Source organism: Cyrtonyx montezumae, unplaced genomic scaffold (genome assembly GCF_038088225.1).
Source record: "Cyrtonyx montezumae isolate F1298 unplaced genomic scaffold, pur_monq_1.0 scaffold_2, whole genome shotgun sequence".
NCBI lineage: Eukaryota > Metazoa > Chordata > Aves > Galliformes > Odontophoridae > Cyrtonyx > Cyrtonyx montezumae.
In genome coordinates, this window is record NW_027071936.1 from 38,879,984 (window position 1) to 38,897,834 (window position 17,851).

At 37.9% G+C, this 17,851-nt stretch overlaps 1 protein-coding gene across 5 annotated transcripts in view; it reads right to left on the reverse strand.

Annotated features, from left to right (window-relative positions):
• Window positions 1-17,851, reverse strand: part of PPP3CA (protein phosphatase 3 catalytic subunit alpha) — a 190,196-nt gene that overhangs the window by 100,583 nt on the left and 71,762 nt on the right. For all 5 annotated transcript variants that reach the window (XM_065736959.1, XM_065736957.1, XM_065736956.1 and 2 more), the window contains exon 2: window positions 6,793-6,993. In XM_065736959.1, coding sequence (XP_065593031.1) covers window positions 6,793-6,993 — 201 coding nt within the window. The remainder of the gene's footprint in view (window positions 1-6,792; window positions 6,994-17,851) is intronic.

Here is a 17,851-nt window from a genome sequence, read left to right on the forward strand (position 1 = left end):
TATACAGGCTCTGCTTTTCAATAACACTTTCAACAGTAATATGTAAAGGCAAATGTACTGTTACAATAGAAACAGCATTCTGATACACTGAGAAAATCCACTTTAAAAATGATGGGAAAGATGTCATCTTAAAGTCTAATGTACTGAGTCTAACACAGTTGTCACATAAAAGCCATGGACTATCATTTGCTTTTAAGAAGGATGCAAGAGTAAACAGTGCTGTTGATTCTTTCCTCTTCCACCTTGTGTGACTATCTTTATTGCTGAAATGCCACACTTCTGCAGACAAGATCTAGAATCAATATTTGAGGCAAAACCAAGTAAGTTTGTTTATAACAAACATTTATCTCACTGTATCCAAAGTTTATTTTCTTATGATGAAGGAGAAATAAGTGCAGGTGATTCATTCTGGAAGGAAGAATAATTCTCTGCAATGTGTCAGGTTCTTGAGTTTTACTGGCCCCCAAACAGAATGTGTATTTGTATAACACAGAAACTGCTGCAGTTATACAGGGAACACTTGAAAAATCACATGCATTTTAATGCTAGTATGTTTTCAGAATGACTAGCAATATATTTGAAGAGTTAAACTCGCTCATAACTGGAAGATAACACTACTTGGCTGCGATACAGAAAAGAGCATCATATGATAATTCAAGAGTGTTCTGAGTGTAGATGCCATCACATATCCAGAAACAACCTTAAAGACATTCTTAAAAGATAATTTTAATGAATATACTATGGGAAAGATGAGAAAAGAAGAATTCTTGTCATTGACACTTACCTCAGAAGCTGCAGGCAGCCAGACTTCAGACTAGTGTTGAAGTGTTCAGGCTTGGAGTCTGAAGACACCACTACTTGGGATGCGGTCTTAGAATATGATCATGTAAATGATTTTTTCAAGACAAGTGAATATTCTACTTATGCGAGTGTCCTGGAAATTCAATAGCTTCCTCAACAGTAATCACGGTACATTAGGTTTAGAGAATAAATTAAATTACTGAACTGTGAAATAGAGAACTTTTAACTAGAATTGCTTATACTGAAATGTTAATATTGGACACACTTTGATGTTGTGTTAATATACAAAGACTTCACATTACTTGCAGACCACTAATAAGCTATCTTGTTTACTTTCCATGATGGAATTCTATCCCAAACTGCTTCAAAAGTGAAAACCAGAAATAAATGTTTTAGTTTGGCTCTTCAATTCCATCAAGTCATTTAGATGTGCACTACAGCTTGATGTAATTTTAAACATTATTATCTTTTTATTAAAATGTGGGCATAAAAATACATCTAGTAACTCACCTTAGCATCGATAACTTCAGCTAGAAGCTTTTGATTCTTTCAAAGTTCTAACTTGAGCAGGATTTGTACTTGCCAATGAATGAGAAAAATAAAGGCAAAGAACAAATGTACACGGAACATGAGGAAAAGTTCACGCCCAGGAGGTTTTACCATTCCATGGAACAATGTGCCCAGGGAGCATCCAGAAGTCTCAAAGATCGGACAGGCTCACGCTGTCAGGAAAGGGCTTTCCCTTTGTACTTTTTATGAACATTAACTGCACCAAAGGTTTCTAAAGGCCACCAGAACTGCTGTGACTGTTTCAACATGGGCCACTCTCAGATGCCTACAACTTCCCTCACATCTATTAACTTAGGGTTCAAATTGAAAAAACACTGCATCTTCAATACAATACACTAGGACCAGTAGAGGAAGCAATATGGCCAAGGAACAGAACCTTCAGAGACTGGGACAATTTCTATTTCTATTTACAAAAAAATATACACTATAACAATAAACTTTTATTCTGTCCTGATGCTCAATTCTCATCACACACCAAGCTGTACGCACCTGTCATTTCAGAAAGCTTTGCACACAGGATAGCACATTGCAAGGGAAATCTCAACAAAGGACATGAAAGCTGAAAACGAGCATATATTTGCTTTACCTATTTTCCATTTACTTCTTAGCGAAGGAGTGATAGATGATACCATAGCCCATGCTACACATGGCCTGGCTACTTTCACCACATCAGAAACAGCTGTCATTGCTACTGCTGGTGATGGCTTCCACAAACACAATTGAAAGCACTTATACACAGGCAGCTGCCTGTGTGATGTGTATATGAAACATGTAAGTACCATATGTAAAAATGCACATGTTTATAAAGAACAACATGAATAATATTTGCATGTTTGTGGTTCACTACAGGAAAGTTTCATTAGTAATGATGAGCAGACTAACCAAGAAGAATGAACATTAAGTACACAAAATGAGAGCTGCCATGTGTTACAGGAAAGAAATAGCACATAATAATTACTTTTAAAATAGATATTGACAGGAAAAATAGACTTACCTTAAAAACCCCAACATGTCTCACAAGGTTATTCATTTGTGCAATCATATATGCAAAAGATGTATAATATTAATTTTGCAGTCACAAGTCAGATACTGAATGAAAATAATATCCTTGAGGAACATAACTGAAGAGGTAAAAGTAAAGATCCACAATAACAGATATTAGAGAAACACACCGCTCAAGTTCTAGGTCTACTCTCCCAAATGACTCAATTAAATTACAAAGTACAAATTCAATTTACAGAAACGTTTAGCTTGGAAGGTCTTCAAGTGCTATGCTCAAAACTGGGTCAATTTCAAAATCTGATCTAGTTTCAAAGGTAGAACTGGCTGTTGTAGTCAGTTATTTTCATGTGGAAATTAAATTCTGTGATGGGGCCTTCATATTCTATTTTATTCAATTCCCTCCAGATTAATAACACTGTTTAACCTTTTGTAGCTTCAGATTTTTGCAGATGTAGGAAAACAACAACATATTATGTTCCAAAAGTGGGCTGGTTGCATGTTCCAAAAGTGGGTTGGTTGCTCTGAAAAGGACCTGTAAAGCGAGGTCCATTCAGAACAATAAATCGTACACACCTAGTAATTAAAGAGAACACTACACATTTGCAAAAAAAAAAAAAAAAAGAAAGAAAAAAAGAAAAAGGAAGAAAAAAACCTCCATATTTGGGATGTGACCAAATTACAGTTTCAAGTGCAGCCTCTCCTGCATACAAATTATGCTACAAACTTCTTAATTATGTATCTACTTCCTGCTTTTTCCACATAGTAACTTGAATGAAATACAGTCAAGCAATGAAGGACTTTCAATCTGGGTTCTCTAAACTTGCATGAAATATGTTTTAATTGCAATACTTTTATAAATCTTAGTCTGAAAACAGCAAGGTCAGCTTGCTCACACCTTTCAACACCACTCAGCTAACAGTATCTCCTCACTTCAAAAGATGTGTGATTTGTGGTCTTCACAATACACCTAAGCCAAAGTATCAGATTTACAGTCCAGGAGACAAGCAAAGCAACATTACCATCAAAGGCTTTACCTGCATTTGTTCTTCTCACCAAACACATTCAAAACCAAAGAGTTCTATAGATATAGTTTTATAGATAATACATAGAAGTATACTTACAGATATATACCCATGCACAAAGAATATTACCCTGTGCACCAAAATTGAAGACATACATGCCTGACTTGCAGTTAAGAGCATTCAGTAGATTTTAGATCTGCAAGTTCATTAAAACAAGCACGTAAATATTTGTCCCACAAAGGGTTGGTTAAGTCACTTGCCCAGAATCACTCCATATAATAATGAATCTATGTAGTAAGGCCATACAAAACTAACCAGGCAATCCTAAATCTGGTATTCTCAGCTGTTCTTTGGAGTGTGACTTCAGTAAATATTGCCTTCGGGGAGGTTCGGAGATGCATTTCTTTAGCCTTTTGAAAAAAGAACTATTAAAAATGAGCCAATTTCTCCATGTATCATTATACTGCTAAGTATACAAAATAGAATTAGAAATTCTAAGGCTGCCATTCAAATATCTTTCATCTGAACACTGAACAGATGTAGTCTAGAGCTAGATCAAGCTCATTAAACCCATGAGCTTAAGATGAAAAACATATGCCTCCAAGAGAACATCAAGTACATGAATTCAGAAACAGCTGAGCCATGGAGGGTGGCAGGATCCTCGTCCCCTAGCTCCCTGCTCAGTTTCTTATGGATGAAGGTTGCCAGGGATATTCTCTCCATTCTTCTGAACTCACATTCACCAGTCAAGACAAAGTTGCCTAAGTACTTCCCAGGTGCAAGAAGAGATCTCTTATAACATGGACTCTTACAGTTCAGGCTCTGATCAGACTCATACCTGGCAAAGAGCAGCCCTGAATAACAACTGTAGGACAGTTTGTCTCCATTGTAAGTCAGCACTGTAACCTACATATACAGTTCACACACAGCAAACTAAACGAACTTCAGCTACGATATCCAGTGAAATAATCAAAAACATTTGAAGTTAAATAGCTTTGCCAAACTCGAAAACAAAACTCAAAATGACAATCATATTGGTACTTCCAGCTAACAACAGATCCAGAATAAATTTTACAAAAATCAAATGTAATATATTATGCATTCTACATTAAATTTCCTTCCAGAACCAGTTATCTTCTCCCTCAAATCAGGGTCTTCCACTTTATTTCACGTGACTGCTTATAAACAGAATCCTGATTTATTTATTTATTTATTTTTAAGAGCTAAGATTTCACCCCTCAAAAGAAACAAAAAAGCATTTCTATACTGAAGGATGTTAAACTAAAGGATGGTTGCACACAACAAAAAGAAATAAAATCTTTTTTTATTTTTTAAACAAATATCTGATTATACTAAGGCACAATAATCATACTTGAACAGTTACTCTTCTGTCTTTTTTGATGATCACCATCTCATTAACCAGCTACAAGGATATGTTTCTAAAAGATGAATGCATCTCCCACAGAGGTTCCCATATTACTGATTAATGGTAGCCACTCTTCAACAAGACTGCTTTGACACACCTAAAATCTAAAATTTATTTTCTTCTCCAGTGACTGTGTTCATTTTTCTGTAATGTTTGAAAAGAGCTGTCCTCGATTTCGTAGTTATTTCTTGATTGCCGGTATACCTTGAAATTCTACCAAATTGTTGGTCAACTCTTTTTCCAGTCATCTGCTGTCATGCTACTCATATAAAACTAACTCAGGCCACGATGAATCTCACAAACTTTTCCAACCTCCCTTCACAATTTTGTTTTCTTTTTTATGATTACTTTCATAACTCCAGCTTTCATGTTTGTTCATACAGAACATTAGCACTTCCCAGCTACTCCACTAATAAGCAGTAGGGGAGTCCAATCTTCCTACACTAGTTTAAAAGACAATACCTATCAGCTACCTCAAAGAACGCTGCAGTACCACAAGCACTGCAGGAGAATAATTTTAAAAGCAAGAACAAAGCAAGACGTAGGCTCAACTGAAAGAAAGAATCAAACACTTGAATTATAGCAGTGATATATAATGGGGTAACCTTCAGGAGATTAATTGCTCAAATACAACTCCAAACAATTCAGACACCTTCAAAAGCATTAAAGAAATAAAATAATTTTAAAAACAGGGAACATTAAATATAGACTTAGGAAAATGGTCAGGACATGGCAGACACCTATCTTCCTGCACTTATGCCTTTCAGTAGATTAAAAAGACCACATGAAGGAAGAATTTCTCCATGTTTTCTACTCAGTTATGGACTGAGAGCTGTACGTTGCACCAGATAAAGTTCAGATTGGATACTGGGAAACACTTATTCTCAGAAGAGCCTTCAGGTAATGGAAAAAGCTGCCCAGAGAGGTGATAGAATCACTGTCCCTGGAAGATTTCAAGAAAAGGTTAGATATGTCACTTAGGGACATGGTTTAACAAAAGTGGTGGTGGTGGGATTATGGTTGGACTACATAATCTTAGTGGTCTTTTCCAACTTTAATGATTCTAATGGTACTCTATCCCCACAACTTCTTCCATCTAACAAGTTGAACAGCCTGTATTATCCCTTCAAAGAAAATGTCTGTGGAACACTATTCTCAGTATACTCGAGGATTCTTTAATTCATTCATCCTGTTTCCTTTATTTTGCCTTGAGCTGCAACATGATTGACATCTTCTCCATCAGGATACTAAGGCAGCATGAAAAGCTAATTATTACATAAAAGATGTTACACGTTACCTTCCCATGTCACCTTAGAATACCTTATTTAGATGTCATTTTAAAAGTTATGGGCTTTAACTTCTGTATCAGTTTAGTCTAGACACTATGCTCTCTGATTTCAGAGTTTTCCTATAAACGAAGGCTTTGCTATTCCTACACAGTTTATTGATTATGTCATCAGTGCTGATAACAAAGACTAGTAAACCCTTCCAGGTTAGGATAGAATAAACTACTACTTTATTCAGGGCTCCCCCCTGGAACAAAAGTTACAAGAGCACCTGACTTCTCAAACCAAGTTTAATGGTTAGGTATCATAGTTTAAGCTGACTAGAATTAGTAAACTTTTCCCAACAACTAACACTCTGTCACAGTCCTCTTGCCAAAAATGCATTCATTTCTGATAACAGCAACAAAACAGGGGAGGAGGTGCATTAGAGCAAGAAACACATTCATATATTCAGAAAGTAGTTGAGGCAGGAGACAGAGACGGAAATTCAAAATTGAAGGCATTTTCTGAAGATTAATGAGAGGGTGGTAGAATCTGATAGCTGAGGGCACAATGAGTTCTGCAATCAGCTCAACTCTGATGGCAGTTCCAGGCAACACATGAGAATTGTGCTAATTTTTTTTTCCTTTTTTGTTGTACTCATTTCTCTCAACCTTTACCACCACCACTGTAAATCTGTACTAACCTGTGACTGGTGCATCTATGTCCAGCAAATTTTTTTCTTGACGAAGAATTGAAGCTCCCTCTGTTATTATTCTCAATGCAACACTTTCTTCCAGTCTCCCTTCTTTCATAAGGTGTGCCTTTAAGATATCCACACGTGGCTTGCCATCATTATCAAACACTTCCTTAGCTGTGAGCCGGTGACTTGGAGGAAATGGGACAGCTGTATGGAGAAGAAAAAAAATCGGATCACTTTTTACAGTAAAGTCTCTATTATATATCATCACACATTTCAAAGTCATCTCTGCTGCCAAACTGTATTACATGAATTTCCTATTGGCTCTTATAATTTCGGGCTTAAATTGTACTTAAATGAAGACATAACCGAAGCTAAGTTATCCATGCGCATAAGAACAGCTATTTCATATTTATTAAAAAATTGAAAGAAAGATTTTGGCCAAATTTAGAGGCCAACATGCAAACAAACCAAGAAACATATGGAAATATCAGGGAAAAAAGGTAGTGCAGCAGGCAGTGCTGCAGCAGCACTGCAAAGCATTTATATAAAACACAATAGTATTGCAATCTTTATTTTATTTGTAAGGACATGCACAGATACAATGCAGTTAAAATGCTGAACTCTAAGACAGATCTCTCTAGTGAGTTGGGTGATCGTAGATGATGTCTTTTTCCTACCACATTCAATACTTTCATCCACCACCAAGGTATTTTTGAGTGTGAGGCCAACCACATCCAGCAAAGCTGCTTCAGACTGGAGTTTAACATGAATTTAAATAAACTGGTGACATGCCATCAACCAGCAATTCATGCACTGCTGTCACATCGGGCCTCAGGCTTGCAGCAACCCTCAGATGCTCAGGCATTCCCTCTCCCAAAGACAGCTGGAGTGGAAAAGGCTGGAGTTGCTGCTGTCAGCTGCAAGGATGAAGCTATACCATTATCCCAGCTTAACTTCCTTTCCTTTGCCATTCCATTGGAGCCACATCAGGCATGGCCTGCCTGGCCAGCCACTGGGTAATTGCACCAAGCCCTGCCCAGCTGCAGGAGGTTACTATAGGGGAGCATGGAGTAGGGAGAGGAGACTGCTGCAATCCCTGCACAACCTGGCCACCCCTGGTTCCCTGCTGAGTCCCCACTGTGAGCTCTGATATGGTATGAAAAGCAAAACTCAGCACAACAGATCGATATGTCTGCTGGTTCCAATTTGCTTTACATTTCATGATCTATACACTTTGGAAGCAACCCAGAAATTGCACATATATTTTTGAGGCTCGATCCAAGAACTCTTTACCTACAATAACAAAAGTAACAGACCAGATAATAAACAATTGCATTCTGTGCATCTTTTTCACACAGATAATTTAAACGTTAACATCTTCAGAAAATGCTCTAATTTCTTTGAATCATGTTTGTTTGTTTTTTGCTACCATAACTCGCACTGGAACAGGAACAGGCTGCCTGGAGAGGTTGTGGAGTCTCCTTTTCCAGAGACACTCAACACCTGCCTGGACATCTACCTGTGCAACCTGGTCTAGGGATCCTGCTTTGGCAGGGGGGTTGGACTATGATAAGCTCTGGAGAACCCTTCCAACCCCTACAATTCTGTGATTCTGTGATAATTTCATCAGTACATTCCATCCAAACGCTCTGGTGCAGACTAACAGATACGTGTCTATGAATGAACTGAAAATGGAGAACAGACTGAGAAGTACAACAAAATGGGGGAGAAGGTGAAAACCTGTCAAGTCTCTGATCTGGTTTCTGGGCATAGGGACAGCTACAGCCACAAGGAAGGTAAAATGCAACATCCTGGGTTCAGAAAGATCTTTCACATATCCCTTACAGTCTTCTCACTCAACTCACAAGTCTCCAAAACTGCTTTAAATCAGTTTATACTTTGACTGGCACTTCTGTGATAAGTGGTTTACTGGTGAAGACTAATGCCTTGGTTTGCTTTTTGCAGTTGCTTTGGTTAAGCCAAGCCCACAAAAATCAGGGAGTTATATGCTTTGTGGATCTTTTCAGTAGATCCACAGCAGGCCTCAATTCCTTAAGAACAAATAACTGCATACATGAGCTATGAACAACTCCTTATACAACACCAGAAAAAAACAAAAAAACCCACAAACAAACAAACAAAAATCCTGCAAAGAAGAGAAAGGTGAGGGAGAGAACTCAGCAGTTCTACAAGTCTGTATCTCCTTCTAGAAATAGAATAAATAAAATAAATACATAAAAAGATTCTTACTCCTTCCTAAGTGTGGAAAGGAGAGGGAAAAGCTGTTACTTATCTCCAGTCCACGTGGCTAGAAGGAATACCAGCATTTGCTTGCATTGCTTTGAGATGAAAGCAGCCTCTTCTTCCCCTGAAGTACTGCGGTATGAAAACCTCTGCAGCACAGTGCTTCTTACAGGTAACTGCCATACAGGAACATATGCCAGGAGGAGATTTTGCATTTATAAAGATGGAGAGCAAAACAAACAGCAAGCAAGCACACAAACAAAAACAGCTCTAAGATGTTCCTTCTGATTAACAGAAAAATATGGCACACACTGCAGCACTGGAAGAGCTCTGCAGGCAGATTTCAGAAACATGTACCAGAGACTAATTAAAGAAAAAAAGATACTGTTCCAATAGCAGATGATTAATGATTAATTAGCACAAACATGAGCAACTGAATAAAGCACAAATTGCATCTTCCATTATGAGAATATTAATTTTGTATATACACATGCAGAGTGCTTCCACAGACCAACATAAGAAATGGCCATGTTCATGTGGAATGCATTGCTGGAATCACCAACAAATGCCACGATCAATCACAAATCTTTTATAAATTTAGCAAATATTTAGTTTCCACTGCTTTAGACCGCAATGTTAGCCTCCAAATACACAGGAACCTATCCACCTCTCCATACCTGTGTGTTAGTGTGTGCAACACAACTATTTCTCTTCTAGTGCTATTGTTTTTGTCAGAAATAAAACTGAGAGCCTAATCAGACAGCAATTGTGTCCACAGCATGCAGCAAAGGGGAGAAGCGGAGGAAAACCAGCAAATAGGTGAAACAGAAAAGAACATTCCAACCTTCCACCCGCCTTTTAAAAATGACCTGCGTTTTGATCTCCTCATGAAGCAAAATATTCTGGGGGCTGAATAATTCTCTGCTAAATATTAGGATTCTGTGGAGGTGAGGAAAAGCAGTGCCGCAGTCTCTGTGTGTGCAGGAGGGAGGCCTGGAGGCAGAGCCCAAGGGGAGGTATGAGGGAGGGCTGCAGCACCCAGCCCCTCACTGCGCTGCTGCCACCAAGGGTGGGAGTCTGCATTCACTCTGGGTACAGAACCTTGCACACAGAAACAGGAGAGACAGTAACTTGTGCATGGCAAAGATGTTCAGTGACAAATCCCTCTACAGGAACACTAGCCAGAGAAACCATGCAGACTACCTATACTCTGTACCACTTAGAGCCTGGTCATTACCCCTTTTTGTAGTTGTTTAAAACCTTTTAAAGGTACACCATTTATTTCCTGGTATTGGCATTTAGAAAGAAAACTGTTCACTATGTGAAATGATGTCATCAGGGTGTGGTAATAAAACAGGCTCTAGCAAAAAGCTGTGAAACAAAGACTTTTAACCCTTTAACTCACCTTGCCAGTAGCGTCCTACTGACATCTGGAAATATGAGAACATACCATTTTGACTGTTACTACGGTTTTTTTCCTTGTGCTTTCAGATCTCTTGAGCATGTTACAGCAAATGGAGAAGCACAACTTGCTATGTCACTGTTCTTCAGATTTCAGCAGAACCCACCTCACTGGTAACACTGCTGAAAGGTCTGACCTCGTTACCAGTGCTCTCAAATATTAAGCAGCCTCTCCAGAACAAATAAATAAACCATAATGAGCTATGCTTAATTAGTGCTGAACATGTGCGCACACATAAATAAAATACAAGAATGTGGCAAAGAAAGCATTATTTTGTTTATATATTATTCATTTCCAAACAAGCTGTACACTATTAATACTCTCCGAGGAGGCTGCCCATCCCATCAGTATTCAAGTTCCTTGCATTTCATCTCCCCTCTGCAACGCTTGCTTCGTAATTTCACATAACTAATGCTGTGTGTCTTTACGTAACTATGCCTAACTCACGACATATTTCTCTAGAGAAAATAAGTAAATGCTTTCTTCTTCATCAGTAAGTGAAACACACCAGTAACTACCATCATCACAACACTACAGTACACTGCATTTCTCTGATGGCAATTTGCAGTTCTGTACTTCAAGAAACATTGGCACTGCAGCAGTGACGAGAGCACATGTTCTTAAACAGGTCAGTACTCCACATGTACAAAAAAGGCAGGTCACTGCAGCTTCCCCCCATCTACTTACTCATAGTCTTTGGACTCGGGATATATAACATTTTCCCCTACCACCTCAGATATCCCAACAAAATTGCTTTTTCAAAAGATAGTAAAATGTTGTATAGCTACCTAAACACTTTTTGCTCGCTGACTTTGCAAGTCTACCCCCTTATTACGTCTCTGCTCAATGCAGGGCACATTCTTGGATGTTCTTGCTGAACAATAACAACATCCATACCAGCCAGCTCATATGGTCATGCAGGCCACTACATAAAGAAGCAGACAAAGATCAAAATGATCAAATATTAACATTAGGTTAAAAAAGCTGTATTTCTGATTGATTATATTCCTGTATAGTTGCTTATGAAGTTCTGGCTTACAGGGTTACTATGAACCAAAAGGGAAAGAATCATGATTTCTTTTTTTCCCTGCAAGAACACAACTTACTTCAGGCGACAGATAGGAACTAGAAAATGAGTCACTGTCACTGATTGCTGCTGAGAGGAACAGGGTGAAGCCTCCTGGCAGCACAGAGCTCACCAAAGCAGGGAGATGGGGAATAGCACTGCCAAAATCTGTTTTAACACTGACACAAACAGAAACAGAACACGACTGTCACATGACAAATAGCCTTTTCCACAGATTTCCTTAGGCAGCATTTAGATGATGTTTTTATCTCCACATACAAATTATTTGGCAACAGATTCGCCACTCAAACCCAGTGGAACCTTTGATATTTTGTTAACTTACAAATTTTCTTAGCAGGTATTTTAAAGAGTAATAAACAGGAGAATGAGTTAGAAAACACAATTTCTTTATGGTATAAAAATGTGTACCATTGCATTCATAGCATACACAAGTTCGTGGGATTGTTTTAATGCACTTTAATTATGAAGCATAGCATATGTCACTAACTGGTAAAAAAGAATCCATGGATTCATATGACAGTGTAAAACTCAACTCAAAATATAATTTTTTCAGTAGAACAAAAAGCGGTAGTCCTATTCTGCTAGTCCCTAACAAGAACTCTCAGGTTTCATTTTTCATTTGCTAGTTTCATTACAGGTAGGCACACTTGATCCAAACCCTACCTGGAAGCTATTAGTGACTCTGATACATCACTGGAATTAGCAACTTGTCCAATATATCAAACTCTAGTGTGCTATTACAAGACATTATATGTTTGGATCCTATTTCTTTATATATTTTTACAAAATACATTTATACAATTTTCATGAAAAAAATTTGGCAGAATTAATTAAGTGCTGATACGATAAGAATAACAGAAAAATACATCTACAATATAAAATAAATGATGAAGTTTACCAATTATCTACAGAAATTTTGCATCAATCTTCCCAGGGCGAAGAAGTACTTGCAACAAAGTTGGAAGAGCTCAGCACAGATGTATTGGCGAAGAACAAGGCATGCTACTTCACAAAAAGCTGACTGTTAGTAGAGGCAAGAAAGTCAATAATGTATCAAGAAACATTCAGTCAAAAAGAAGATGCTGGTATACAAAATCACCTTAGTAAAACAGCACTTGTATATCAAGTTAAGAAAGAGACAAGCTCATTGCCCAACCCAGGCCACATTCACCAAACTTACATGTGAAACAGAAAGAGAGGAGCTCTTTGGCAGATGTGTGAAACAGCTGTCGCAGTTGGCAGCATGGAAGCAAAACCATCTGAGAAGAGGTGATAACACCTGCAGCCCCAAATTAATTATTATTAATAGAATGGGCTGTCAGTATGTTAAAATGGTCAGTATTTACTGAAGATCAGAGACCTTTAAATGTAGCTTATTACAAAACCCACAGTGAAGCTACTCAATTGCTGTTCAAAGTGTCTGTCCAATTTTAGTCACCGATATCATCATCAAAAGGTACTACAGGCTGGAAAGGAAATTGCTTCACAAAACATACCAATGAGTCATGCTAGCAGCACTTCTTTGTATCTTCAGGCCAAAATAAGAAAACAATAAAGAAATAAGTGGCCGAGACACTTCTTCAGATATTTCAGCTCTGATGAATTAGCTCACAATTTTCAGCATCTTTGGACACTTCAGTCCCAACAGGGAAATACACAACAGCAATGACAGAAGTGTCCCAGGGTAGGTCACCCATCTGTGCACAGATGCTGTGCTGGGAAGGTGCCTGTAAAAGGAAGGGCTATGTCAAACCAGTGGGTCCTCAATCTACTGCCAAGTTATTTCCAGATGCTAAGGTGCCCAAAGTGCCCAGCTAATTAAAAAGACAAAATCATTCTCACACCACCTGCTTTCCTAAATACTTATAAAATTACCAGTTCCACTTTGAATAATTGCACTTTTTAACCCACAGAAAACTAAATTCCAAATGAAACATCAACCGTTACTTCACATCTACCACTTCAGCAACTCATTCTCCTTCAGGAAGATGCTGTGTGTAAGCTCAGAGTCCAGAAAGCTACAAGGCATGTCCTGAGAGCAGGATGAAAGCAAACCACTGGCTATGCTAACAGGCAATGCAAGCCCCTCTGGCCAGCACACGTCACCTCCCTCCCCCTCACTTGAAATGCCCTACCTAAGCAAGTGTCCAAGCGCATCACAAGCAGCTCTGATGTGGTATATTTCTGCAGTACACTTAAGAAGATAATCTTTTACCCAAACATGTTTGCAGGATTTAAGCATTAAACTTGTAAAAGAATGATTAATTCTCCCCCCATACTGTGTTACTTTTCAAGAGAAAGCTGCATCCCAGCAGCTGCAAAGCAGAGACTGTACTTTGCACCAAAGCTGTTTTGTTATTTTGCAGTGATGGGGCCTCATTTCAGATAAGCATTTCAATAAGCACCAAAAGTGCCCATTAACTTGGAACCCAAAGAAGAGTGCTGAAATGCCAACATTTCTGGTGAAATGCTTGAATGAGCTAAGCAATTATTTAAATCGTCTTCAAATCTGAATTCTTAACAGCCTTTCCATCAGAGTTGCCCATTCTCAGAGCCATCAGGAAAAGAGGGTTGCAGCACTTCTCCTTCCCACCATTTCAAGAATTGGTCTGGTCTCTTCAAGTTACCAGCTTCCTACAGAATGTGCAACCATAAGTCAAGTACATAGCAGATCTTGGCTTCAACTATTTAAAACAGTATAGCCAACATAATCAATGTTCTTGGAAACTCAGGGTAAATTATATTCAAAAAGAACAACTGTAAATAGTTCCAACTGATGTCACTACAAAGAAATGCCATTAAAGAAGCAAAACAAATGAAAAGTACACCAGCCACCAATACAGGATTGGATATACTTAATATTCACCACAGGAAACCTTAACAGTCCTGAAGAAGGGTATGGATACAGAAGTTCTTTAAAAAGGTTAGATCAGGAACACATTATTCTCACTCTGAGCACAAACTAAGAGTAATAAGATGGACAAAGACCTGGATATAAACAAGATGTCTTAGTTGTTTGATTTTAGTCTGGTGAATTGATTGACATGTATCCATCCCAACTGCTCCAAACACTCCTGATACCAGTAGTGAATATAAATTTGGATTACTGTTAGTTGAAGGATTTTTTAGATTTAGTTTGTAATGGTTTCAGTCTCTTTCTAGCCTTGCCTCCCCAGTTGTTATTAATGAACAATTTAAAAAATCCTGAAAAAAGCCAAGAGAAAACTTGAACTGAAAAACATCTAGAGGTATATACACATCACACAGAATACCCTGAGTGCCTAAGAGAAAGTACAGGTTAGAAAGGGGAAAGGGAAAGAGGTACATTTGAGAACGGTTGCCTTGAAAAAAGCCTCATAATTCCAAGAAGTTTGGGTTTGTTTGAAATATGAAAATGTAGGCTATGCAGTTATTTAGAAACAGTATTCCCAAAGTGTCTTTTGGCCACCTATTGGAAAAAAAACAAATTCCAACAGTTTTACTGAGCACAAAGCAACACGCGTTCCTGTAAAATATTACAAAAATACTTCCTTCCCCTATGTTCAAGATCATACACGAATATTTTTTGACATTTAATCTTCCCTCCTGTCATTAGTTTAAGTAAAAAAAAAAAAAAACGAAAAACTACAGAATAAAAGAGAAAGGAAAAATAAAATTCAACAGGAAAAATTTCCAATTAGGACCAAAACATACAGTTAAAGTTGGAAATTGTGATTGTAGCTTCCCAGCCTCATCAGCAAAGTTTGTTTTTCTACTTTGTGTGTTACACCCAAGTTTTTCCACAGGCCTCCAACTACATACTGTTGAGCTTTGTTTTTATTAGCTTTTGGAACAATAATTATCCACAGTTTAAATTCCTTTATAGGAACAATTCATTTGGAGAAAACAAAGTCAGAGGAAAAAAACCCTGTAACAATGGAAAATAGCAAAGATCTTCCAAGACTCAGATAAGGAATCAGGCATACTCCTCCATTCCCCAGGATACCTGAGTGACAGATAACTTCTCTTCTCTATTAAGAGTTTAGCATTGTACCTGATTGAAAATAATGAAGAAGCTATTGTATGTAACAATTGAAATTATTTAAAGCTATTGGAAAAAAATGGATAGATTCTTGGATCTGAATAACCTACAGATGTCAGTACAGATTATGGAACCATTTTGATCTGAATTTCTGGTTCATATTATTTCATTACCAAATTTCAACTTTGTATCTGGCAACATATATATACAAATGCATACATATAAAAATATATTAAAAAGTAAGTAAAAGGAGACTGTAGACAGTTCCTCACCTAGAAACTGAAATATTAGTTAATTCCCCATCAAAGCTTTTGAGCACCATGAGGTACCTCACCAAGTTTGGTCAGGTGAAGGTCTTCTGTGACACACAAAGGGGAAGAAATGCAAACGTTTTCCTTTCTTAAGCAGCTCCATCAGGACAACATTGAACTACAAGGAAATTTCAGTGTGCAAAATCTGACTAAGTGTGTATGATCTTGCAGTAGTTCACAAATGTGTTAAACATGGTCCTAGAAGGAAAGATAGGGGGTACAGTTAAAAAGCAGTCTGTAGTCAGTGTTTTATACCAGGTGCTCTTATCACAGCAGCTTGTTCACTCACACTTTCCTGTGCAACCTCTGTAGGACTTGCCTTAGCAGGAGGTTGGACTAGATGATCATAAGAGGTCCCTTCCAACCCTACGATTCTGTGATACTCTATTTTATAACATTTATGCTTAAATATTTTGGACAGAGATTGCTTTGCTTAAATGTCATACTATAGAAGTTACGTCCTGGAACACCAAACACTAGCTCAACTGTTCACGCTACAAGAAAGCTAGGAAGCTATTTACCAAGCAGAGGAAGCAGAATTTCCTGCTAGCATTACAAAGTAATCCCTAAAAAATGTACCTTCATGATGCAACATTCCAAATTTCGTATGCTTTGGTATTTAGCAATCCACACCAAGTTCAAATACCCTGCAGTCTCTAAAGCAAAGAGATGGGGATAGGAACACTAACATATCTTGTTATTTTACTACCTGGCTTCTTCCAGACTCTAAGCTGATAACGCTGAACAATGCTGCTTTCAAGTAACATGTGTGAATTGTTCAAGTTCTGATTTGGCTACAAATATACTCCCTCTACCTAAAAGCCTCAAAGGAAAAAAAACGGGTGGGGGGGAAACACTAGCACATTTCTACACTTGACCTAATCCAGTAACTTTCAGGATGGGGAAAACAAAACATTAATGTCTGAGCTTCTCCACGTGAACTAAATCAAAAATCATGCTGATCTGTAAGAGGTAAAATGGTTTGTTTCTTATTTTGCTAGTCATGAGAAATGCATAAAGTAGCAGATCTACAAAAGCACTTTCCAGATCAGACAAGGCCAAAGCTGTATAAATTAAAGAATAAAGCCTTACAACCATAAATATGTGCCTGGTACTTTGTGCAGAAGGAGCCAATGTAACATTAAAAAGTACTTGGAAACAGCAGTTGACTGATTTTTTTTTATTTCTATTATTTACTCCCAAATGGCTTTTCTTTTGTTCAGTTGCATTTTTTACCTTTGCTAGAAGCTTTAAGTCAGCATAAAGTGAATCCTTCTATATAGACTTGTACTGGATCACACTTCATGAGGAACTTCCCACAGTCCTCGGAATTATACTAAAACTGAATTATTCTTCTTCAGTCGTAATCAATATCCATTAAACACAAACACTTGATTAACATATGAAAACTAATTTGTGTCAGGTTGCAAATATTACTGATCTGCTTACAGCCCTTTCTCAGTAGTGGCCAAGTCATGTACTTGAAAAAAGCACCAACACACAAAGCTATCAGTCTTTCGTTTTCCCCCTTTGTAGTTTAACAGGTGGACACTAACAGCCTTTGGAACAAGGCTTAACTTTGCTTAGATTAGAATTGAAGGACATAGAAATCATGTTACACAAAGTCATATTCAATAAATATTGTTTAAATGACTGCTGCTCCTGAAACTGAACTTGAGCACATGCTCAACACAATTTGTTTTGCCTTCCCTGATATCTGAAATACTGCTTGCTAGCTCAAACTAATACCCTGGCTAGAAATGCTGTTCAAGACCTACAAGGAACTTCAGTAGGGGAATTCAGCACATTACTTTTGTAAAGAGTGCTAGCAGAATATAAAGGGCACACTAGCCATCTACCAGCCCTGTACGCCATAGTGCCTTTGCTTTCCAAAAGCAAAAAGTAACTGACACCATTCCAGTAAGTAGTATGAGCTG